Source organism: Thamnophis sirtalis, unplaced genomic scaffold, assembly GCF_051295495.1.
Source record: "Thamnophis sirtalis isolate CommonGarterSnake01/CBP01778 unplaced genomic scaffold, rThaSir2_p1.2 scaffold_4, whole genome shotgun sequence".
Classification (NCBI taxonomy): Eukaryota; Metazoa; Chordata; class Lepidosauria; order Squamata; family Natricidae; genus Thamnophis; species Thamnophis sirtalis.
In genome coordinates, this window is record NW_028261384.1 from 136868260 (window position 1) to 136892926 (window position 24667).

General features: G+C 38.4%; 2 protein-coding genes across 2 annotated transcripts; one reads left to right on the forward strand and one right to left on the reverse strand.

The window, feature by feature from the left end:
• Positions 1–2950, forward strand: LOC148046845 (vomeronasal type-2 receptor 26-like). Its single transcript, XM_087715004.1, has 2 exons — positions 1–97; positions 1454–2950. The coding sequence occupies exons 1-2, from the start codon at positions 1–3 to the stop codon at positions 2350–2352; spliced, it is 996 nt and encodes a 331-aa protein (XP_087571130.1). The 3' UTR covers positions 2353–2950.
• Positions 2951–6722: 3772 nt separating this feature from the next.
• LOC148046846 (vomeronasal type-2 receptor 26-like) lies at positions 6723–19970 on the reverse strand. Its single transcript, XM_087715005.1, has 6 exons — positions 19747–19970; positions 15679–15973; positions 13791–14500; positions 8853–8958; positions 8305–8431; positions 6723–8167 (listed from the first exon to the last, which is right to left on the reverse strand). The coding sequence occupies exons 1-6, from the start codon at positions 19968–19970 to the stop codon at positions 7269–7271; spliced, it is 2361 nt and encodes a 786-aa protein (XP_087571131.1). The 3' UTR covers positions 6723–7268.
• Between the last annotated feature and the right edge of the window lie 4697 nt (positions 19971–24667).

Sequence of the window (24667 nt, forward strand, 5' to 3'; positions counted from 1 at the left end):
ATGGTAGAAGTAAAACTGCCTAGTACCCAACAAGCAATTCCATCAATGGACACATTGACCTATAATCAGCCTACAAACCAGTGGTGGGTTCTGGACGGTACGCCCCAGTACAGGGGTACTGGTGGCAGATGGGAGCAGTGGCCACTGTACCAGAATAGTGCTTTGGAGGGCCCACCCACCCACCCACCTTCGTTCCTTACCTCTATTTGAGCTAACTAGGTCATTTGCGCATGTATGTGCAGCGTATGGCACCAATGCGACCTCCGCCAAGTAGCTGAAGCATCACAGGGCGGTGGGTGCACATGCGAGCACAGTGTACTTGCACGTGGTGGATGCCCAGCCACATCCAGTGTACCGATTGTGACGGGATCCAAACCAACCACACCCTCAGGATCCAAATCAACCACACAGCCAACCAGAGACAGCACTGACCTTCCAGCAACCCATGCAATTCCCCCCACACTCCCACTCACCAGCAGTTCACTTCTGAAAGAGCCTGATCTGAGGTAATGTCCTTATCACAAGACCCACCACAAGACTCACAGATAACTCAAAACTGATTCATCACAAGACCTGTCAGAAGACCCTCAGTTGATACACCCATCACACCTAAGCCCTTATAAACAGAACACTGACATCCCTTAAAATCTGCTGAAGATGTTACATAGCCTGGTAGCGAAACGTTTGGACACCAATCCACAAGCTCGGAGAATGAACCTTTACCCTCACATTACTTTAGTGTTTGCATAATCCCCGACCTCTGGTCCTTCCGACGCGCTCTAAAAAGTTGGCTTTTCCAGCAAGCCGGCCTGGCCTGAACAGAATAAAATAAATGATTAATTTAATTGTTAATTTTAATCTAATTTTTAAATTTTTATTGTTAATATTAATTGGGTTTAATTTGGATACTTTATTTAATTTCCTTTTCAACTTTTGTAATATGTGTGTCTTTTTATGTTGTACGCCACCCTGAGTCCTTTGGGAGAAGGGCGACATATAAATCCAATAAACAAACCAACAAATAGTTTTGTGACTTCTTCAAGGTGAATATTCATGTCTATCATTGTGAATCACAATCTGTTATTCGCAATACAAAATGCAAATAACCATCTGTTATTTGGAATATAAAGAGTGAAACTCATTACCCCACTTCACAGATTCCTTCTGTGAGTTTTGGAAAAATGGGAAAAGTCAAAATGATTTAAATTTTAATAAATTTGAATAATTATTAGACAGGAATGCATTTCATAGAATAATGGCCCTTCCCATTGTGTTTCTTTTATGCTGGTCCCAGCTGGTACAATGATGTAAAAAACTGCATTTCCATAGAAACACGATCCAACTGGTAGACAATTAAAAAAAACCCCGTGAGATGGATAATGGTTGGGACCCATAAAGAATATCATTTTCAAAAATATGGAATGTATAAAAACTTTCCTTGCCTTTCTTTTAGATACAGATGACTGTTTTGAATGTTCAGAAGATCATTATCCAAATGAGGAAAAGATAGAATGCCTTGTGAAACCAGTGGTGTTTCTAAATATTGAAGAAACCCTAGGAATTGGTTTCACCTCAACTGCTCTTTCTTTCTTCTTCCTCACAATGTGGGTACTTGGGACTTTTATTAAGCAGAGGGATACCCCCATTGTCAAAGCCAACAACCGATCCCTCACCTACACCCTGCTTGTCTCTCTTCTGCTCTGTTTTCTCTCCTCTTTGCTCTTCCTCAGCCAACCTGGCAAAGTGACCTGCCTTCTCCGACAATCAATGTTTGTCATCACCTTCTCAGTGGCCATTTCTAGTGTACTGGCCAAAACTATCACTGTGGTTGTGGCTTTCATGGCCACTAAACCAGGATCTCAGATGAGGAGATGGGTGGGGAAAAGATTGGCTCTTTCTATTGTCCTTTCCTGCTCCTTATTACAAGTATGTATTTGTATTCTTTGGTTGTCGACATCTCCCCCATTCCCCGAGTTGGACATGCATTCAGAGTTCCAAAAAATGATTTTACAATGCAATGAGGGTTCAGCTTTCTTCTACTACTGTGTGTTGGGCTACATGGGTATCTTGGCCATTGCCAGCTTCATTGTGGCTTTCCTTGCCCGTAAATTACCTGACAGCTTTAACGAAGCCAAGTTCATCACCTTCAGCATGTTGGCCTTTTGCAGTGTGTGGATCTCCTTCTTTCCAGCCTATCTGAGCACAAAGGGAAAAGCCATGGTAGCTGTGGAGGTCTTCTCCATCTTGGCCTCCAGTGCTGCATTACTGGGATGCATATTCCTCCCTAAATGCTACATCATTGTTTTGCGGCCTGACCTCAACCACAGGGAGCAACTAATAAAGAGGACTTAGTACATCAGTTAATTTTTCTTGCTGTTTTGACAAAGAAGAATTTTTAAAAAATCCTATTTGCTGTGTATATGAAACATATAGAAGTTATTTCTGTGAAAGGTGGATTTTTGGAAGGTTATTATGATTTTTAAGATTTATTAATGTCACCCATTCAAAAAAAGGGTTCATGGTGCTGCATTTTCAAATATGTTTGAAGATTGTTTAACCTAATTCTTTTTACTCTTTCAACACCTCAGCTCAAGAAGATTTGGGGAATCTAGATTTCTTAGGTACTCTTGGGAGATTTCAGATATTGACTCAAGAATATCAGAATTCTTTTGTGGTTTTTATACTTTCTGTTCATAAACCACTGTATAAAAAAATAAGAAGCTGGTTACCATTTTATGAACATGTATTTGGTACAGTATCATAGAATATTATTTTTTGGTTTTTTAGGGTCCTTTGACATGTAAAATTTAAAAAGTTTCTGAATCCAGTACATTTAATTAAATTTAATTGAATTAAAGGTCATAAGCATGTATCATTCTATTTCCATTTTAACCTATTACCCAATTTTAAAAATATTGGAAATGTAGTGAAATGAAGTTTTGTGAAATGTTTGCTTTGGCATACATTGTTCCTCTGTAACCATGTTCTCCCATCATAGGGGGAAGATTCAAGCAATCAATGCTCAAACTTTTATTGGAACCTCACATGCCCAATGCCACGAATAACCACTAGTAGTGATGTAGACCTCAGTATGTTTGTAGAATAGGGTTACACTGTCTCCAGATGGCATTATTTCTGGTCCTCATGACACAAGATGGACTTCAAGGAAGGACTTAAAAAAAAAGTAGAGGGAAAACCAGATACTTAATTATTTAAAATTGCTTACTTATAACATGGCAGGGCTTTCAAAGAAAAGGTAAAAGAGATAGAAATCCATATTGCCATTGTTAATTCCCATCAGTCTGGTCTACCCACATTGGAAAAGAGAAGTGGATCAAACAAAGTTCAACATCCTTTCAAAGGATGGAGGAGATCTTCATAAGCTTGGTGACCAGTAAATAAATTCTTAGAAGCCCAAATGTTTCAATATTCATTAGTTTTAATTGCCCATTAAAAAACCCCTTTGGAAAAAAAAATGCCATTTATTTTTCAGAGTATAAGATGCACCAGAGTATAAGACACACCAAGATTTTGACGAGGTAAATTAAAAAAAAGGTTTTTGCACTCTGCAGGCCTCCCAAACCCTCTGCACACCTCATTTTTTTGTGAAAAATGTGGCACGCAGAATGTTTGAGAGGCCTGCAAAGTGCTCCTGGGGGCTGGGGGGGAAATGAGTAAAAAATGACCCGGACTTTGTGAAAATGGGCCCATTTTTTGCCAAAAACAAGGCATGCATAGGCTTTGGGAGGTTAGTAGATTGCTCCTGCATAGCTGCAAAGCTTGTCGGGCCACCACCCTTCTCCCTGTCAGGCTAGCGTCTCCCGAAGTCGCCGGTATTGCATGAGTAACAGTTACTACTGGCTGCGCTGGGTGCCCAAGAAAACTCCCCAGTGCAGCAAACTTCGAGGGTGGCGGAGGACTCTGACATGCTCTGCCACCACTACTGCTGCCACTGCTGCTTCCATTGCTGCTGCTGCTGCTGCTACCAGCTGCACTGGGCGCCCACTGGCGCAGTGCAGTTCTGGAGTGGTGGAGTGTCCTGCCCTGCTGTTCTTAGCCTGCTCGTTTTGTGGATCGAGCTGGGAAAAGGATAGCAGGAGTCGCCGGAGAAGCAGCACATGAACAGCAGTCTTCATTCAACACTGGAAGTCTTTAAGAAGATGTTGGGTAGCCATTTGTCTGAAACGGTATAGGGTTTCCTGCCTAGGCATGGGGGTGGACTAGAAGATCTCCAAGGTCCCTTCCAACTCTGCTGTTGTACTATTGTATTCCTTGGCAAGCTGATGGCATCTCATCAGCAAATCAGAATTCAATCCTACCTGGAAAGGAAAAAGATTGGGCCCTTCTTCGAGGTAAGAGCCCCTCTGAGCCTCCGGCTTGCTCAGCTTGGACTGAGGCAGCAGCTCTTGGGTCTTTTTGGTGTGAGCAGCTAACTGGGCAAGTGCACACTGGGTCATACCAGGTTACTTCGAGTTTGCTTTAATTGAGGTTGCAATTGATGCTGAAAGCAAGCAGTGCAGGAGTGTCATTTTACCTATTGCTGAATGATTCAAATTGTTTGTCAACTATTAGCGATCAGATAGATCCTCCCCCCCATGTCACACCTTCTTTTTCTGTGTGCTGCTTCTTTCCCTTCCCACTTGAATAGGGTAGAGAGAGAGACAGAGAGACAGAGAAGGAGGAGGAGGAGGAGGAGGAGGCAAAAAAGAAAGAGGAATAGAGAGAAAAGAAAGAGAGATACAAAGAAAAAGAAAGAGAAGAAAGAGAAAGAAAGAAAGAAAGAAAGAAAGAAAGAAAGAAAGAAAGAAAGAAAGAAAGAAAGAGGGAGATACAGGAAAGAAAGAATGAGAGAGAGAGAGATAGAAAGAAAAAGAAAGAGAAAGAAAGAAAAAGGAAGAAAAAGGAAAGAAGGGAGAGTCAAGAAAGAAAGAGAGAAATAGAGAGAGAGACAAAGAGAAAGAAAGATAAAGAAAAAGAGAGAGAGAAAGAAAGAGGAAGGAAGAGACAAGAAAGAAAGAAAGAAAGAAAGAAAGAAAGAAAGAAAGAAAGAAAGAAAGAAAGAAAGAAAGAAAGATAAAGAAAGAGGAAGGAAGGGAGAGACAAGAAAGAAAGATAAAGAAAAAGAGAAAAAGAGGAAGGGAGAGAGAGGGAAAGAAGAGAAAGGAAGCACCACAAATCCTGGCACTAGACATGGCTTCAGAATACGCTTTGAAACAGCAGTGCTGGAAGGCATCTTGAAGGTCATCTAATCCAACCACCTGCTGCAGCAGGAAACCTTACATTGTCTGGATTATATTGGTACCTCTAACAGAGAGGAAAATTGCCAGAAAGAAGAAGGAGTTTACTAGGACAAGGCTGCCATGCAGAGGAAGGCAGAGATAGTTCTTGACTTATGACTACAATGAGCCCCAAATTTTGGTTGCAAAGGAAGAATGTTGTTAAGTGAGCTTCACCACATTGTACTCAATCCATGACATGTCCTGGTTCTAACTGTCATGTGCAAACTAGGGAAGAACATCTGAAGGCATGTGCAATGTAGTTACACATTATAACAGAAGTTATAGTTAAATGTGTGGCAGAAAGTGGACTCGGTGTGTTTTTCCAAAGGCAGTAAGTGAAGTTGAATGTGTATAGTTTTAGAAGAGCTGTGTGTGTGTATGTCTGTGTGTGTGTGTGTACATACTCATAGAATATATATATAGTAGATAATGTATCTTTTTGTGTGCCTATATACACTATACCAGCGATGGCGAACCTTTTTTGGCTCGCGTTCCTCCAGAGGCTTTATAGGAGCCTGGGGAGGGCGAAAAAAGTGTTCCTGCACCCCCCCGGAGGGGAAAAAAAGACCCCACAAGCAAACCAGAAGTGACTTCCGTTTTTTTCGGAGGGTCGTTTTGAGTGCTTTGGAGGCTTCAGGGACCTTCAGGAGGCTTCCTTGAAGCCTCTGGAGCACTTAAAATGACCCTCCGAGCAAACCAGAAGTCTGTTCCCGAACTTCCGGTTTGCCCATAGGGTCATTTTTTTTGTGTGCTCCAGAGGCTTCAGGGAAGCTCATGAAGCCTCCGGAGGTCCTTCGGGGAGGCTCTTTTCACACTCCCCAGGCTCCTATAAAGCCTCAGGGCCTGAAGAGGGTGAAAAATGGCTTTAAAAAAGGGTGAACTCAGCTGGCCAGCGTGCGCATGCCCTGACAAATGGCTCCGCGTGCCACCTGATAGGTTCACCATCCTGGCTCTATACTATGTAATATGTATGTACGCATACGGCATATATACATAAGATTAAATAGTATATTTTGGATGTTCAGAAATAGTAAATAAATAGACAGAGAAATCTGTAATCTTTTTGAGGCCTTTGAGGTGAGGAGAGGCCAGGCAAGGCATCCCTTGACATGAGTGACGTCAAGTTGGCCATGCCCACCCAGTCACATGACCAACCAGCTATGTCCACCCAGCCACAGGATCAAACCAATCAGTCACATGATCAACCAGTCACATGACCATGAAGCCACACCCACCAAACAAGCAACGCCCACAGAACCAGTAGTAAAAGAAATTGAAACCCCCATGCCCCCCCCCCAGATATTTTCATCTTTTTTGTCCCTCCCTCTATCAGTGAGGAGTATACATTTTCCTATGATTTCCACTGGATTTCACCTTTACTTTTATTGAAAAAAAATGGCAGTCTTCTCATTTCAAACCAATTCAAATCACTATTTATTATGGTCCACGGTCAGCACAACTCTGAATAAAGGATGAAGCACAAGGAAAAATACATTTAATTTCATTTTATCAATTTTTTCCATACTATTGAAATCTGAAAACAGGTTGCAATGAAAACAAATTTATGGAAATAGAGCAAATTGTTATGACCCAGCATGAAAGTCTATGGTAAAATGCAATTAAATCTATGGGATTAACAAACTCAAGAGGTTTTCATTTTGAAGAAGCCTAACAAATCCAAGACTGATATTCTATAATACTATGTTAAATATATATTCATAAAATAGTAATTAGCTTTTGCCATATTTAAGTAGTCCGTAATGAAAGAATCTTGTAAAATGTTGAAAATGTAGCAACTTAGACTTGGATATTAAAAGGTAATTTTGTTGCATACATCTCTCACAGGGTCACCAAATATACACTACATAAACATGACAAAATTAATAAATACAAAATTATGCATATACCCTCATACCCACATAGTGTATGACATAGTGTATAGAGAAACAACACAGTCTAGTTCAGATGTACACATATACACATGTGGTACTAATTCCTCTTTATGAGTTGTTCCCTGTGGTTGAGGTCAGGACGGAAAACAATGATGTAGCATTTGGGCAGGAATATGCATGCCAGTAATGCAGCACTGGAGGACAAGATGGAGAAGACCTCCACAGCCACCATGGCTTTTCCCTTTGTGCTCAGATAGGCTGGAAAGAAGGAGATCCACACACTGCAGAAGGCCAACATGCTGAAGGTGATGAACTTGGCTTCGTTAAAGCTGTCAGGTAATTTACGGGCAAGGAAAGCCACAATAAAGCTGCCAATAGCCAAGATACCCATGTAGCCCAAGACACAGTAGAAGAAGAAAGCTGAACCCTCATTGCATTGTAAAATCATTTCTTGGAGCTCCGAGTACATGTCCAACTCAGGAAATGGGGGAAATGTCGACAACCAAACAATACAAATACATACTTGTAAGAGAGAGCATGAGAGGACAATAGAAAAGGCCAATTTTTTCCCCACCCATTTTCTCATGTGAGATCCTGGTTTAGTAGCCATGAAAGCCACAACCACAGTGATGGTTTTGGCCAGTACACTAGAAATGGCCACTGAGAAGGTGATGCCAAACATTGATTGTCGGAGAAGGCAGGTCACTTTGCCAGGTTGGCTGAGGAAGAACAAAGAGGAGAGAAAACAGAGCAGAAGAGAGACAAGGAGGGTGTAGGTAAGGGACCGGTTATTGGCTTTGACAATGGGAGTATCTCTGTGCTTAATAAAAGTTCCAACTACCCACGTTGTCAAGATGAGGAAAGAAAGATCTGCTGAAGCTAAACCAATTCCTAAGGTTTCTTCAAAAGTTAGAAAGACCAACAGTTTCAGGATACATCCATTCTTTTCTTTATTTGGATAATGATCTTCTGAACATTCAAAACAGTCATCCATATCTGGAAGGAAAATCAAGGAATTTGTCATCTAGACTTTCCAAATTATTGAAAAATCACTTTACCAATTTTATGCATCCCAAAGAAGGGTATTAAACTTCCCTTAATTCTAATGAATTTTGGTAGAATTTCTACCCTACCATTTTGATTCGAAATCTTCCCTTCTGGGCATGGAACGCAGTCATAGCAGCAGAACTGACTTCCTTCAATTCCTTTCTTCCAATATCCAGGGAAACAAGGCTCATTGCATTGAGAAAGCGGAAGGTCCTGGTGATAAGCATAAACAATGTTATGAAAAGTTTGATTTTTAAAAACAATTTCTGGGTTTTTTTCTTTTATGGAAGGAAAAGTATTTTCAGAATCCCAAATGGATACTCAATTTATGAACTTGGATTTTTAATATATAAATTAAAAAGAAGTAGACATTACAATGATATACAAAAGATCCTATTTAAAGCCCAGGGTGAGTAAATAACTACATATAGTGAAAATGTATAGAAAAATGGGCACTTGTGATTTCCAATCGAAATGCAGGCTAAATGTGGCCAAAGGGCATATCATTTTGTCAATCTGATCAATGCTTGGTGATTTACATCTTATGAAAAGAATATGTCATGTCTCATTTTAAGAAACAGAAATTAGATCCTAATGGATTCAGGCATGGTTGTATCAATGACTCCATTTATACCTGGTTAAAAGCTGGGTGCCAGGCAATCAAACTTTCATCCATGGATAATTCTTTCCCTTTTGGAGCCTGGAGATCCATTTTTCCCACTCTAACTCTCTGAAGGGATCTGTTTGGAAAAGTGATCAAGTTGGTGATGTCGAATCCACCTGTTGCTTCCCCTTTCTCATTCAGGAACACTCTCTCCCCAGCTGAATTGTTAAAAGAAATGCCTTGAAGAAATGGATGGAGCTACTTGAAAGAGAATAAAAGAGACAGGGAGTATATTTCCACCCTATTTATAATGTGTTACTATTTACAGAGAAATAGAAACTATCAACCAAATGAAGCAGAATGAAAATATACAAATGCCTTCGGTTATAAAATAGGCCCACTACAGTTAACTAAAACCAGATCATATTTAATCATTCCTGATTGGTACAAAGCTATTTGACAGTCTGAGTTCTGACTAATTTCCTTTAGCCAGATTTTAGAACTGGAAACTCAAGCATTCTTCCATAGATAGATGAGACGTTGAGAATAGGATGGGGTAGGGTAGGGTAGGGGTGGGGGTGGGTAGGGTAGGGTAGGATAGGATTCTTTATTGGCCAAGTGTGATTGGACACACAAGGAATTTGTCTTTGGTGCATAGGCTCTTAGTGTACCATGTTTCCCCAAAAATACAACCTGTCACGAAACTAACACCTTGCCACATTTTTCCCGTGGGCAAAAATATAAGCTCACCACTGAAAATAAACCCCCTGGACAACCCCCCCTCTGGCCAGGCAGAGCACCACTCACCGACCTAGCGGTATCCCGAAGGTGTCAAGCCATGGGAGCCGGGGGAAGGCACTCACATTGCTTGCCGCCTTCGGGATACCACTAGGTTGGGGAGTGGCATTTTGCCTGGCCGCAGCGGGGAGTTGCCTGGCATCTGCTCCCTTGCGAGCAGGCTCCCGAAGAGCCAGGCACAACCTCAGGGGCGAAGCAGCCATGAGGTAACCACACTCACGAGCAGCCGCCCAGCAAATCCCCTCTCCAGCCAGGCAGAGCGCCATTCACTGACCTAGGGGGTATCACTAAGGCGCCAAGCCACATGGTGTCTGCCTGTCCCCCAGCTTCTGTGGCTTGGTACATTCGGGATACCCACTAGGTCAGTGCATGGAGCTCTGCCTGGCTGGAGAGGGGAGTTGCGTGAGCACCTGTTCCACCACCAGCCTCACCAAGCCCTTGCACCACTCTCCCAGGACACTGCCGCTGTCCACTGCTGGCTGCCGCCGCCACGCTCCAAGCATAACTTCCAAACTCCAAAATTTGGGGCTGTGTCTTCCAGCATCAGCCACTGTAGGAGTGCTCTCTATGGTGGCCCAGCTGCTGGAAGACTCTCTGTCCGGAAGACTCTCTGTCCGGCAGCTGGCCCACCATAGAGAGCACTCCTAGAGCGGCCAATGCTGGAAGACTTGGCCCCGAGTTTTGGAGTTTGGAAGTTATGCTCAGAGTGTGGCAGTGGGTGGCGGCAGCCAGCGGTGGCCAGCAGCAGCAAGCGGTGGTGCCCTGGAAGAGCTGCGCAATGGCTTGGTGAGGTTGGGGGTGGAACAGGTGCTCGCGCAACCCCCCTCCCCCCCTGGGCAGAGCTCCATGCACTGACCTAGAGGGTATCCCGAATGTGCAAAGCCATGGGAGCTGGGGCGTGAGCAGAGAGCTGCATGGCTTGGCGCCTTAGTGATACCCCCTAGGTCAGTGAATGGCGCTCTGCCTGGCTGGAGAGGGGATTTGCCAGGAGGCTGCTCATGAGCATGTTTACCTCATAACTGCTTTGCCCCTAAGGCTGTGCCCGGCTCTTCGGGAGCCAGTTCGCAAGGGAACAGCTACCCAGCAACCCCAAAACAATAAGCTCTCCCTGATAATAAGCCCAAGGCCATATTTCATGGGGCCAAAGAGTATAATGTCGTATTTTCGGGGAAACACGGTACATAAAAGACAAGTAACATTCGTCATGAATCCTAAGGTACAAGACTTAATGATAGTCATAGGGTACAAATAAGCAATCAAATCATACTAGGAAACAATCAATATAAACCATAAGGATACAAGCAACAAAGTTACAGTCTTGCAGTCATAAGTGGAAGGAGGGGAGTGATAGGAATGATGAGAAGGTTAATAGTAATAGTAATGCAGACTTAATAAATAATTTGACAGTATTGTAGGAATTATTTTTTAGCAGCGTAATGCCTTCTATAGTGGCCTCTCTCTGATCACATTTAACTTCACAGCACATGGAGAATATATATATTTTTATTCTATGTATTTATTTCATCAACCGTGAATCAGATAACAGATATGAGTATAGACATGATTATGAATACATGAAATGAATACAAATACAAGGGAATATTAGGACAGGGATGGTAGACCTCTTAGGAATGGGGTGAGGTTGACAGTAGATAAATTAAATTAAATTAAATTAAATTATAAAATCAATAAAATCAATAAAATCAATAAAATCAATAAAATCAATAAAATCAATAAAATCAATAAAATCAATAAAATCAATAAAATCCATAAAATCCATAAAATCCATAAAATCCATAAAATCCATAAAATCCATAAAATCCATAAAATCCATAAAATCATAAAATCATAAAATCATAAAATCATAAAATCATATAAAATCATATAAAATCATATAAAATAATAAAATAATAAAATAATAAAATAAATAAAATAAAATAAAATAAAATAAAATAAAATAAAATAAAATAAAATAAAATAAAATAAAATAAAATAAAATAAAATAAAATAAAATAAAATAAAATAAAATAAAATAAAATAAAATAAAATAAAATAATAAAATAAAATAAATAAAATAAAATAAAATAAAATAAAATAAAATAAAATAAAATAAAATAAAATAAAATAAAATAATAAAATAAAATAAAATAATAAAATAAAATTTTCAGACATTTCAGACATTTATTACGATTTATAGGCCGCCCTTCTCCCTGAGGGGACTCAGGGCGGCTTACAATCACAGGAAGGGGGTGCAATAATACAAGACAAACAGTGAGTAAACAAGATAGATAATAAAACACCAACTTGCATTCAACAGTCAACACTCGGGCGGGTAATTTAAAAGCTTATCCCCAGGCCTGCTGGGAGAGCCAGGTCTTAAGGGCCGTGCGGAAGGTCTGGATGGTGGTGAGGGTACGAATCTCAACGGGGAGATCGTTCCACAGGGTCGGAGCTGTAACAGAAAAGGCTCTCCTCCGTGTAGTCGCCAGTCGACATTGACTGGCAGATGGAATCCGGAGGAGGCCCAATCTGTGCGATCTTATCGGTCGAAGGGAGGTAATCGGCAGAAGGCGGTCTCTCAAGTACCCAGATCCACTACCATGGAGTGCTTTAAAGGCATCAATACCCTGAAGCGCACCCGGAGATCGACAGGTAGCCAGTGCAGCTCGCGGAGGATGGGTGTAATGTGGGCGAACCGCGGTGCGCCCACTATCACTCGCGCGGCTGCATTCTGGACTAACTGCAGTCACCGGATGCACTTCAAGGGCAACCCCATGTAGAGCCCATTGCAGTATTCCAGCCTAGAGATCACAAGGGCTCGAGTGACTGTTGTGAGAGCCTCCCGGTTCGCAAGGGAGTAAATAATAATAAAATAAAATAAAATAAAATAAAATAAAATAAAATAAAATAAAATAAAATAAAATAAAATAAAATAAAATAAAATAAAATAAAATAAAATAAAATAAAATAAAATAAAATAAAATAAAATAAAATAAAATAAAATAAAATAAAATAAAATAAAATAAAATAAAATAAAATAAAATAAAATAAAATAAAATAAAATAAAATAAAATAAATAAAATAAAATAAAATAAAATAAAATAAAATAAAATAAAATAAAATAAAATAAAATAAAATAAAATAAAATAAAATAAAATAAAATAAAATAAAATAAAATAAAATAAAATAAAATAAAATAAATAAAATAAAATAAAATAAAATAAAATAAAATAAAATAAAATAAAATAAAATAAAATAAAATAAAATAAAATAAAATAAATAAATAAAATAAAATAAAATAAAATAAAATAATAATAAATAAAATAAAATAAAATAATAAAATAAAATAAAATAAAATAAAATAAAATAAATTAAATTAAATTAAATTAAATTAAATTAAATTAAATTAAATTAAATTAAATTAAATTAAATTAAATTAAATTAAATTAAATTAAATTAAATTAAATTAAATTAAATTAAATTAAATTAAATTAAATTAAATTAAATTAAATTAAATTAAATTAAATTAAATTAAATTAAATTAAATTAAATTAAATTAAATTAAATTAAATTAAATTAAATTAAATTAAATTAAATTAAATTAAATTAATTAAATTAAATTAAATTAAATTAAATTAAATTAAATTAAATTAAATTATTAAATTAAATTAAATTAAATTAAATTAAATTAAATTAAATTAAATTAAATTAAATTATTAAATTAAATTAAATTAAATTAAATTAAATTAAATTAAATTAAATTAAATTAAATTAAATTAAATTAAATTAAATTAAATTAAATTAAATTAAATTAAATTAAATTAAATTAAATTAAATTAAATTAAATTAAATTAATTAAATTAAATTAAATTAAATTAAATTAAATTAAATTAAATTAAATTAAATTAAATTTTATATTAAATATTATATTATATTAAATTAAATCTTTCCAGAATGGTTCCAAAAAGTAATTCTGCTCATTAAAATAAAAGAAGTATCAAATGCAAAGGGAATACCTGCCAAGCTTGCAAAGGTGGAAGGTCAGTTTTTTTATCCATTTTAGTTTTCTTATTATTAAACCTCAACATGTGTAGAGCCTGCAAAGCATGAGCCACCGCATAAACAGCATTGTAGACACTGTAGCTATGGCCAGTCATTTCCATTTCAAACACAGCCCCAGGAAGATCCTCCAGCTTCATCTCCCCAATGCATTTCCTACTGTCTGTTTCTTGTAATTCTGGTTTTGGAAATGAACAATCAAATGACTGTTCCCAGACATTTTGCCGAAACCCATCTCTGCTGTCTGAAAGAGGATTGATGGCCTGAAGAAATTCCTTGAAACCTGCAACTGCTGATGAATGAATGGTGAAGGAAAGAGCCCCATGGAACATCTGGAGATCCCATGTGATTTGAATGCCTGATAGTAGAAAATCGATCTGTGCAGTCATGATCCACACCTTTCTTAATAAGGCTGTGTCCTTGCCTTCAGGATCTTCCAGCAACATGACAACTCTCAGCCACATCATGGCCAATGATTCTCCATAGACAAGAAATGTGTGGGTTTTGCTGTTCACCAAATGAACCAAAACATGTGAGAGTGCGTGAAAAAGTTTCGGGATATCTTCCAAGTATATTTGTTCTGAGAGCCTTTCTGTGAACGATGAGCAGATTTTGTTCTCGGAGAGCAAGGGCTGCATTTCCCGTAAGAAGTTTTCTCCATTGTTGTTATCAACAACAAAAATCCCAATCCATGTCCAGCTGAAATGACGAAGCAGTTGGATAATCCCAACATACTGATGGTCCTCTTTGGGGACCATAAAATAAAGTGAAGAGAGTTTACTGCTCTGAAATGCCTCTTGGGCTAATGAACCGTATGTCAGCTGCAAGAAAGTGGATTAGTATTCTCTTTAATTGTTAGATCTAATCTGATTGTCCTTTCTAGTTTTTATATAAGATAAATGCAAGGAATATTTTTTTCCTCTGGATTTCTTCAAAACATTAATATAGGAAGGTGGTGATCAGAAGTGGATACAGTTTTTCCGAGTGTGGTTTTATTAAGGCTTTGTAAAGTGATACTACAACTTCATGTGATCTTGATTCTATCCCTCTATTAATATGGTGGCTCAGTGGCTAAGACGCTGAGCTTGTTGATCAGAAAGGTCAGCAGTTTAACGGTTCAAATCACTAGTGCGCCCTGTAACAGGGTGAGCTCCAAGGGTGGGTTGCTAATCCCATTCTAACCGGTTTGGTTGGAACAGGGCTGGCGGTGTCCTCGTGCATGCGTGCAGTTCACGCATGCGTCTTAGCGCCTGTGCGATGCTCCAGCTGCTCGTGGAGACTCACGCAGGCACTGTATGTGCCATCCAGCTGCTCGTGGAGAATCGCGCAGGCGCTGTATGTGCCATGCGGCTGCGTGGAAGCGCAGAAGCCTTCAAAGACCGGTAAGGAGTGCGGGCGGGCGCGTGGGCCCTTCGCCGTTCCCAGAAGTTACTTACTTCCGGGTTTGCTGACCAACTGGTGAGCTCCCATTACTTGTCCCAGCTTCTGCCAACCTAGCAGTTCGAAAGCATGTAAAAATGCAGGTAGAAAAATAGGGACCACCTTAGTGGGAAGGTAACTGCATTCCATGCATTTAGTCATGCTAGCCATATGACCACAGAGATGTCTTTGGACAGTGCTGGATCTTCGGCTTTGAAACGGAGATGAGCACTGCCCCCCTAGAGTTGGGAACAACTAGCTCATATGTTCAAGGGGGAACCAATATAGGAAGGAATTACTTGGAATTACTTCAAATACATGTAATAATGTTATATGTATCTGAAGTAATTCCAAGAAACATGGAATACACATTGAAATCTTCCCTCAGCTGTGGAATGTCCTCAGACACTAACTTCATATAACTGGCATTGTAGTTTCAGAAAAAAAAACAGCAAAGCATTACACCTTAAGCCATGCAGAACATATTAACAAAAAGCTAAGCCTAATTTTTGATGCATATTAATTATTCCACAACAACAATAATATTAATAATTTTATTTTCAACCCCTTCAAAACTTACTTGTGGAATTTTGAAGTAACCTGTAATTTCAGCTATATAAAATGATATATCAAAGCCCAATCCTCCAATGATAGCCATGAGAGTCTTCTGGTTATCACATTTGTAGTTAGGAACAAATTCCTGGGATTTGAAAAGCAGGTCCAGAGTGGTGCGATAGGTCATCCTTGCATTGTGGTAACTGTCATAGACGTGGAACCCGAGAGTGGTGTTTGGTAAGATCTGGGAGTCCTCATTAATCTCCTTCACAGCAAAAGCCAAGGCGAGGATTTGCTGGTAGATCTTAGTTACTGCAGTGCTAATGATTTAAATACCCCAGTGGAAAAAGGAAATTGATAATTCTCATAAAATGGCATTATATCTATGTAAATATCAAAGTTTTCTCTGGGGGCTGGGCTTGACATCGCAACGACACGACATGCAATCTTGGGTCTCCAGGACTGCTGTCGATATCTCTGTTTCTGGACGGTCCTTTTGGACCTAAACTGCTCTGAAGGAACAGTGATAGAGAAGAGCATCTCCTGCTGATCTCAGGGGCATCGCAAAGCCCCTGATTGATCCACGAGAAAGCTCTTTTTGCCAGCTAGAAGAGAAGCAATCAAAATGGCTGCCAAAGGTTGGGACAAGCCTCTGAAACAGCAGCAGTACAGGAGTGTGTCGAATTGGTGAGAAAAAAAATTATTATTAGAGAAGGGAAAAGCTAAAAGAATTGGAATTTAAAATAAAATTGAAGACAGAAGAAAACAAGCGGTGAATTAACTCTGGTTTAAGACAATTGTGTTATCTTTTCTACCTTAACTTTGTTTGTTTTCTATGGATGGACTCTTTACAAATGCCTCTTACTTTTAAACTGGACTGGTCTCTTTTTTTCCTTCTTCCTCTATACTTTCTCCATTTTTTGTATTCATGGATTAAAAGCTTCTTTTCTCGTAAGGCTGGGACAGAGCGTAATTTTTACACTTTTTTTTCCTCTCTCGGACAGAGAGGTAGAAACAGATGGAAAAGAGTAACACTGCCATCAAGTGGCTAGAGGCTTGGCAATATAAAGCTATAAGCTTTGTTTACTGAAAGGCTCAGTGAAAACGTTTTGTTGATACAGGTATTCCTTTGAAAGAATGAAAAAGTTTTGATTTGAAAAACTCCACTGAATTTATTTGACCTAAAAAGTCTCGGATGTTTTGGCAGTGTTTATAACCTGGAAAATAGCACAACGTGAAGAAGAAAAGGCACTAACTTTGCAAATAATGTTCTTAGAAATTCAAAAAGTTTTAATAATTACAGAGATAATTGAAGAGACTTGAAATTATAGATCAAAATACGAAAAGTACAGGGACAGTGATGAAGTTTGAGGACAGAGCTGAAAAAATAAGAGAGACATATGAAAGTGATAAGAAAATTGTTGACACTGACAGCAAACTGAGAGTGGAGGGAAATGACAGGTATGAAATACGGAAAGGAGAAATTGATGAACCGGATCTTCATTTCGGATGTCAGAAAATAGATGAAGAAAGGAGAGAAAATTTGGCAGAAATAATGAGAGTAATCTCGGCAAAAGGACTAATGATAACAAAAGTGAAGCTGATACAAAGAGCAGATAAAGGGCTTTGAATTCTTATAATGAACAAGTTCTTAAAAGAAGTCCACATAAGACTTATCAAGAAAACATTTAGAATACAGACTTTACAAATGGCAAGAGATATTGGACTACACTATCTCTGGAAGGATACAGGATGATGAAATGAAATGTCACAATAAATTTTAGTTAAATGTAGTTAAATTGTGAGTGCTACGTACAATGTAATAATAGCTATAGTCAAATAAATGATTAATAATGATAACAAAGCATTTATATATACTAGATTGATAATATGAAATTTTATACAATACTGTAAGTGAGGATATGGAGATGATGTTGAAAAACCTTTTTATAAAAATTAAACAATTTTATATAGAATAGAATATAAAAATGTAATATCATTGGATGATTTCAGGATGATGTAATAAAATGTTATAATATAAATTTACTTCAAATTTAATATGCCTTATGTTGAAAGGATGTAAAAATAGCTGGGATCAATGGATGTTTAATAATTATACCAATTTGTATACATGTATATTAGATTGATCATACTAATAATGGGGAAAAACATGGAATTGAAAATTATTAGAGAATGTTATCAATTCTAAAATAATGGAATGATGTCACAATAAATTTAGTTAAATATAGTTACATTCTGAGTGCAATGTACAACGTAATAACAGCTATAGTCAAATAAATGATTAATATTGATAACAAAGCATTTATATATACTAGATTGATAATATGAAATCTTATACAAACTGTAAGTGAGGATCATGGAGATGATGTTGAAAAGCCTTTTTATAAAAGATAAACAATTCTATATAGAATAGATTATAAAGATGTAATATCATTGGATGATTTCAGGATAATGTAATAAAATGTTATAATATAAATTTACTTCAAATTTAATATGCCTTATGTTGAAAGGATGTAAAAATAGCTGGGATCAATGGATGTTTAATAATTATAACAATTTGTATACATGTATATTAGATTGATCATACTAATAATGGGGAAAAACATGGAATTGGAAACTATTAGAGAATGTTATCAATGCTAAAGTGATTGAATGACTTAGAATAGGAGGAAGCATAATAACAATGTATACAAAGATACCTTGTTTGTTAATATGTGGATTTTGATAAAATTCAAGTGAGGACTACGGAAAGGACACAGAAAGACTTTGTAACCAATCGACACACTGTGTGTAATTGAAGAGGCTTTTATGTTATATGTGTTGTGTGTTTGTGTTTGTCTGAAAATAAAAAAAAATATTTAAAAAAGTTTTCTCTGATGGAAGATAATAAACTTTCTAAAATGCTCAATAATTTGTACAAAGTTTTTTTAATACAGTATTTCCATGGTTTGCCAAAAAAAATCTACTAATAGAAACAAAAACAGTGCTTTTTTCATGGTACACATTTATTTCTAACATTTTTCACAATTCAGCAGGATCAATCATTCATTGTATGAATAGAGTAGAATAGAATAGAATAGAATAGAATAGAATAGAATAGAATAGAATAGAATAGAATAGAATAGAATAGAATAGAATAGAATAGAATAGAATAGAATAGAATAGAATAAAGAACTGGAATAGAGTAGAGTAGACTAAACAGGAATAGAGTAGAATAGAAAAGAATAAGAACAGGAATAGGGTAGTGTAGTGTAGTGTAGTGTAGTGTAGTGTAGGGTAAGGTAGAGTGGAGTAGAGTAGAGTAGAGTAGAGTAGAGTAGAGTAGAGTAGAGTAGAGTAGAGTAGAGTAGAGTAGAGTAGAGTAGAGTAGAGTAGAGTAGAGTAGAGTAGAATTCTTTATAGAATAGACTAGAATTCTTTATTGGCCAAGTGTGATTGGACACACAAGGAATTTGTCTTTGGTACATATGCTCCCAGTGTACATAAAAAGACAAGAAGCATTCATCAAAAATCATAAAGTACAACACCTAATTATAGTCATAGGGTAATGCAGTAATGTAGCCCTTAGTGAATGGTTTGACAGTATGCATGTTTTGTTAAGAGTGAAAATACAGTATTTTTTTTAAAAAAAATATATCTTAAGCTCACTAAATGTTCTTCCAACATTTCTCATATATTATATGCCAAACACTTTGCCGTAAAGTAAAGAAAATTGTTTATTCTCCCATAATTAGAAATAGACAGATATAATTAGATTAGCAATAGCAATAGCAGATATACCACTTCACTTATACTTCTATCTCTAAGTGGATTAAAGAGTCAGCCTATTGCTGCCAACAATCTGGGTCTTCATTTGACCGACCTTGGAAAGATAGAAGGCTGAGTCAACCTTGAGCCGCTCAGGATCAAACTCCTGGAGAAAGCACTCATTTATAGCCTTCATTCTAACTGCTGTACCACCACAGCTCTTTACACAGATTACATATAACACCTACATTTATGTTGAAAACCTTTTACTCATAAGGAGTTTTGGGGGAGCTTATTAAGATTAGGGGGGAAAAAACATCCTTACCTTGGTAAGTCTTTAGGTCCTAGATAATGATTTTCCTTAAAATTCATTTCATAGAAATTGTAAATGATGTGGGATGCCATCCCACCAATGACGAGGTCACCAGGCTGGTACCACTCGTGTGGAACAAGGAAAGCATCACTCTCAGGGCAGCTCAGAGTCTCTATTTTCTTCACCAGAAACACCAGTTCGAGCAACATCTTCCTTCTTGAAAGGTCTCTTGTCATTGTTTTGGCAGCGTGACTTTTATTATGAGATATGCCCAGGAGCCAAACACAGCACACAAAGCCTTTATACAGTTAATAGTGGCTTATATACAAATATATTCAAACATATCCATGGAGATAAATCCCTTACCACTCAGCTATAGACGCAAGGAGAGAAATGAGATACACGATGAGAAAGAGGAATGCCCTCTAATGGACACACACAAACACACCACATTGCATCAGCTTTACATTGCATCAGTTTACAGATTACAACCTTATATCAGCAGGCAGCTATTAAATCCTCAGTATCTGACATCTCTTTTCCATCTTCTTCTATCCTAACCTAGAGGGAAGTTTGCATAGTTTCAATAGTGAATCCTGTGATTAATTCAAGGTTTCTATCTGAGAATGCACCTAATCAGAAAATACACCATTGTCTATTTGGAGATCCACGAGAGTGCAAATGTGTATCTTGAACAGAATAGAATGCCATCAGGATTGGAACAGATACTAGGGCAGAAAAGAACAGAGGAAGCAACAAATCTGGTAGAGATCTTATTACCTCTTGTGTCAATCTCCTTGTGGTTTGTTGATGAATTTCAGTAGCCTTCTGTGCAGCCTTTTAAGTTTTGGCCTAGAGTAATTCCTCTGGGATATAATTGTTTTGTTTTGATGAGATACTATGTAGCTGATGGTTCATCTATTTATTTAATGAGCAAAGTCAATGAAAGTTAGCCTATGGAAGATTGGCAATCCCATATGCATTTAATTGTTAAAAATAATGCTTTTTTCAAAGTACCACATTTATTTTCTGCCAATTTTTCACCAAATAAAATATGAGCAGATCCAGTTGGTATGAGTCATTTATTGTATGTATTTTTTTTCAAAGAGTAACAATGCAGAAGTATTTTTTTAAAAAACAACAACATTACCTTAAGCTCACTAAATATCCTGAAAAGATTTCTTGTATCGAAGTTTCATACATTCTATTGCCAACACTTTAACATATACTAAAGCAGAGGTCCCCATCTAGTCCAAACCAGGGGAACTAGGTGGCCTATAAGGGACCTTATAGGCCATCTAGTCCACCCCCCCCCCAAACAGGAGACCCTACACCTGTGATGGTGAACCTATGGCACGCATACCACAGGTGGCACATGGAGCCATATTTCCTGGAATGCTCCGGCACACCAGCCAGCTGATATTTGGCCCTCTCGGAGGGCTGGGGTATGCCATTTTTGCCCTCCCCAGGGTTGAGGAAAGTCTCTGGAGCCTGGGGAGAGTGAAAAATGGGCCAACCAGATGGTCAGAAATGATCAATTTCTGGCTTCCGGAGGTCCTCCACATGAGGCTGTTTTTGTGGCTTCATGAAAGCCTCCAGAACCTGGGGAGGGAGAAAATTCTCCCACACACGGTGTGTGTGTGTGTGTGTGTGTCGTGAGTGCATTCACAGATGGGTGGGGTGCATTGCATTGTGGGTGTGGGCCAGTGGTGGGTTCTGGCAGCATCCGTATGGATGAGCACAGCGTGCCCTCTCATGCATGCAGTGCGCCCATGCATCTTTGCACCTCTGCGAGCCTATGCGATTCTACAGATACTCCGTGGAGCATCATGCAGATGCTGTATGTGCCATGTGCATGCACGGAAGCCTTAAAAGACAGGTAAGGAGCTCGGGCAGGCAGGTGAACTTACAGTAAGTTCATATGCAAGTAAAGGCAGGTGAGCGAATACTTTTAGCAATATAGTGTAAGTTGCATTAGCAGAAGGATACAATCAAGAACAAGAGAGGTACTAATACCACTCTATGAAGACTTAGTAAGACCACATCTGGAATACTGCATTCAGTTTTGTTCACCACACTATAAAAAAGATGTGGAGATTCTAGAAAGAATGCAGAGAAGAGCAACCAAGATGGTTAGAGGACTGGAGACTAGAATAGCAATAGCAGTTAGACTTATATACCACTTCATAGGGCTTTCAGCCCTCTCTAAGCAGTTTACAGAGTTGGCATATTGCCCCCACAATCTGGGCCCTCATTTTAGCCACCTTGGAAGGATGGAAGGCTGAGTCAACCCTGAGCCGGTGAGATTTGAACCGCCGAGCTGCAGAACTAGCAGTCAGCTGAAGTGGCTGCAGTACTGCACCCTAACCACTGTGCCACCTCGGACATATGAAGAACAGTTGCAGGGACTGGGCATGGCTACTCTGCTGAAGAGAAGGATCAGGGGAGATATTATACCATATATCCAATATTTGAGGGGTTGCCAAAGAAGAAGGGGTAAAAGCTATTTTCCAAGGCACCCGAAGGCCAGACAAGGAATAATGGATGGAAACTGATCGAGGAGAGATTCAACCTTAAAATAAGGAGAAACTTTCTGACAGTGAAAACTATCTACCAATGGAACAGAAGTTGCCTTCGGATGTTATGGGGGCTTCATCACTTGAGACTTCCAAGAAGAGATTGGACTGCCATTTGTCAGAAATGGTGTAGGGCAGTGATGGCAAACCTTTTTCTTATGCCGTGCCAAAATTGAGTGCATGCCCACACCAATTCAATCTTCCTCGCCCACCTGTGCATGTGCAACCTCCCTCTTCCATGCATGCATGACCCCGGACTCCGGAGGCTTTCCTGAAGCCTGGGAGGGCAAAAACATCCTCCCCTGCCCCCCCCGGAGGCTCTCCGGAAGTCAGAAACAGATTGTTTCCAAACTTCCAGTTGGCCTGTTGCGACCTTTTTTTCACTGTTCCCAGCCTCCAGATGCTTTCCTGAACCCGGGAGTGCAAAAACGGCCTCTCTGAGCCCTCCAGAAGGATGGAAATCAGCTGGCTGATGGACACATCTGCAGCAGAGCTGACAGCTCTCATGCCAGCAAAAATGGCTCCATGTGCCACTTGTGGTATGCATGACATAAATTCACCATCACAGATGTAGGGTCTCTACTTGAGGGGGGGGGGGGTTGGACTAAATGGCTATAAGGTCCCTTATAGGCCACCTAGTTCCCCTAGATTGGACTAGATGGGGACCTCTGCTTTAGATTATGTTAAAGTGTTGGCAATAGAATGTATGAAACATGGTCCTACACAATTTCCGACAAATGGTTTTCAGTCTCTTTTTTGATGAAGTAATTGCCAAACATCTGCAGGCAAGCTATTCCATTAGTTGATTGCTCTCACCGCTAGGAAATTTCTCCTTAGTTCTAACTTGCTTCCCTCCTTGCATAGTTCCCATCCATTGTTTCTGGTCTCATGCTTTGGTGTCTTTAAAAATAGTTTGAACCCCTTGTTTATGTAGGAGTCCCTCAAATATTGGAACATTGTTGTCATGTCACCCCACTTCTTCTTTTCTCTAGACTAGTCATACCCACTTCCTCTAACTATTGTTCATATGTTGTACCATCCAGCACCTAATTACTGTTGTTATTTCTTCTCTTCCCTCTTTCTAGCATAACCACATTTTTTTTATAGTGTGGTGACCAGAACTGGAAACAGTTTTCTGAGTGTGGTTTTATAGAGGCATGGTAAAGTGATACTACATCTTCATGTGATCTTGATTCTATCCCTCTATTAATGTGGTAGCTCAGGGGCCAAGATGTTGAGTTTGTTGAACAGAAAGGTCGGCAGTTTGGCAGTTTGAATCCCTAGCACTGCATAATGGAATGAGCTCCCATAAATTGTCCCAGCTTCTGCTAACCTAGCACTTCAAAAGCATGTAAAAATCCAAGTAGAAAAACAGAAACTATGTTTGCTGGGAAGATAACAGCATTCCATGTGCCTTCGGCATTTAGTCATGCCGGCCACATGACCACAGATATGTCTTCAGACACTGCTGGCTATTTGGCCTTGAAACAGAGATGAACACCACCCCCTGGAGTTAGGAACAACTAGTACATACTTTATGTGTGAGTGGAACCTTTAGCTTTACCTATTAATGTAGCCTAGGATTGTATTGTAGGTATTTTTTTTTTGTCTGGGAAAAATTCATTTCAATAAATTTCCCATATTATTAATACATGATAGTAATTTACAGAGGAAATAGATTTATATGTAGAGATTGAATTGTTATAATCCAGTACGAAAGCCGTTTTCTTTCAATACAGTTAAATATTCAGGATTCACAATCTCAATATATTTTATACTTCAAAGAACCCGAAGAAATCCAAACTAATATCCTACAACACTGTGTTAAATATATATTCATAAAATGGCAGTCAGCATTTTACTACATTTGTATAGTGCTTTACGAAATGAAAGAATAAAACCCAGGAAAATGTCCTTGTAAATATTGGACATCATCTGAGTCAATATATGAAATACCCTAATAGCAGCTAAGAAAACTAGGTCAAAGTCAAGTACAACAGGAGTGTTGAAAGGGAAATTGATTAGGATAAAGAATCTTGGACAATGAGGGAAATGCAGCAACATGAGCACTTACTTTGGAATGGGCTTAAATATGAATAAATCTTAAATACCTTACATAAATCCTTCCTTCACAGAAAAACAAAACAAAACAATATTGCTATATGTTTTATATATACCTGTAGGCAGCAAACAGTTTTTTCTATGGTTTCTCAACAATTGTACTTAGAAAGAAAGATCACATGATGTGTTCATTCCTTTTTATTAGTTGATCCCTGTGGTTGAGGTCAGGCCGCAAAACAATGATGTAGCATTTTGGGAGGAATATGCACCCCAGTAATGCAGCGCTGGAGGCCAAG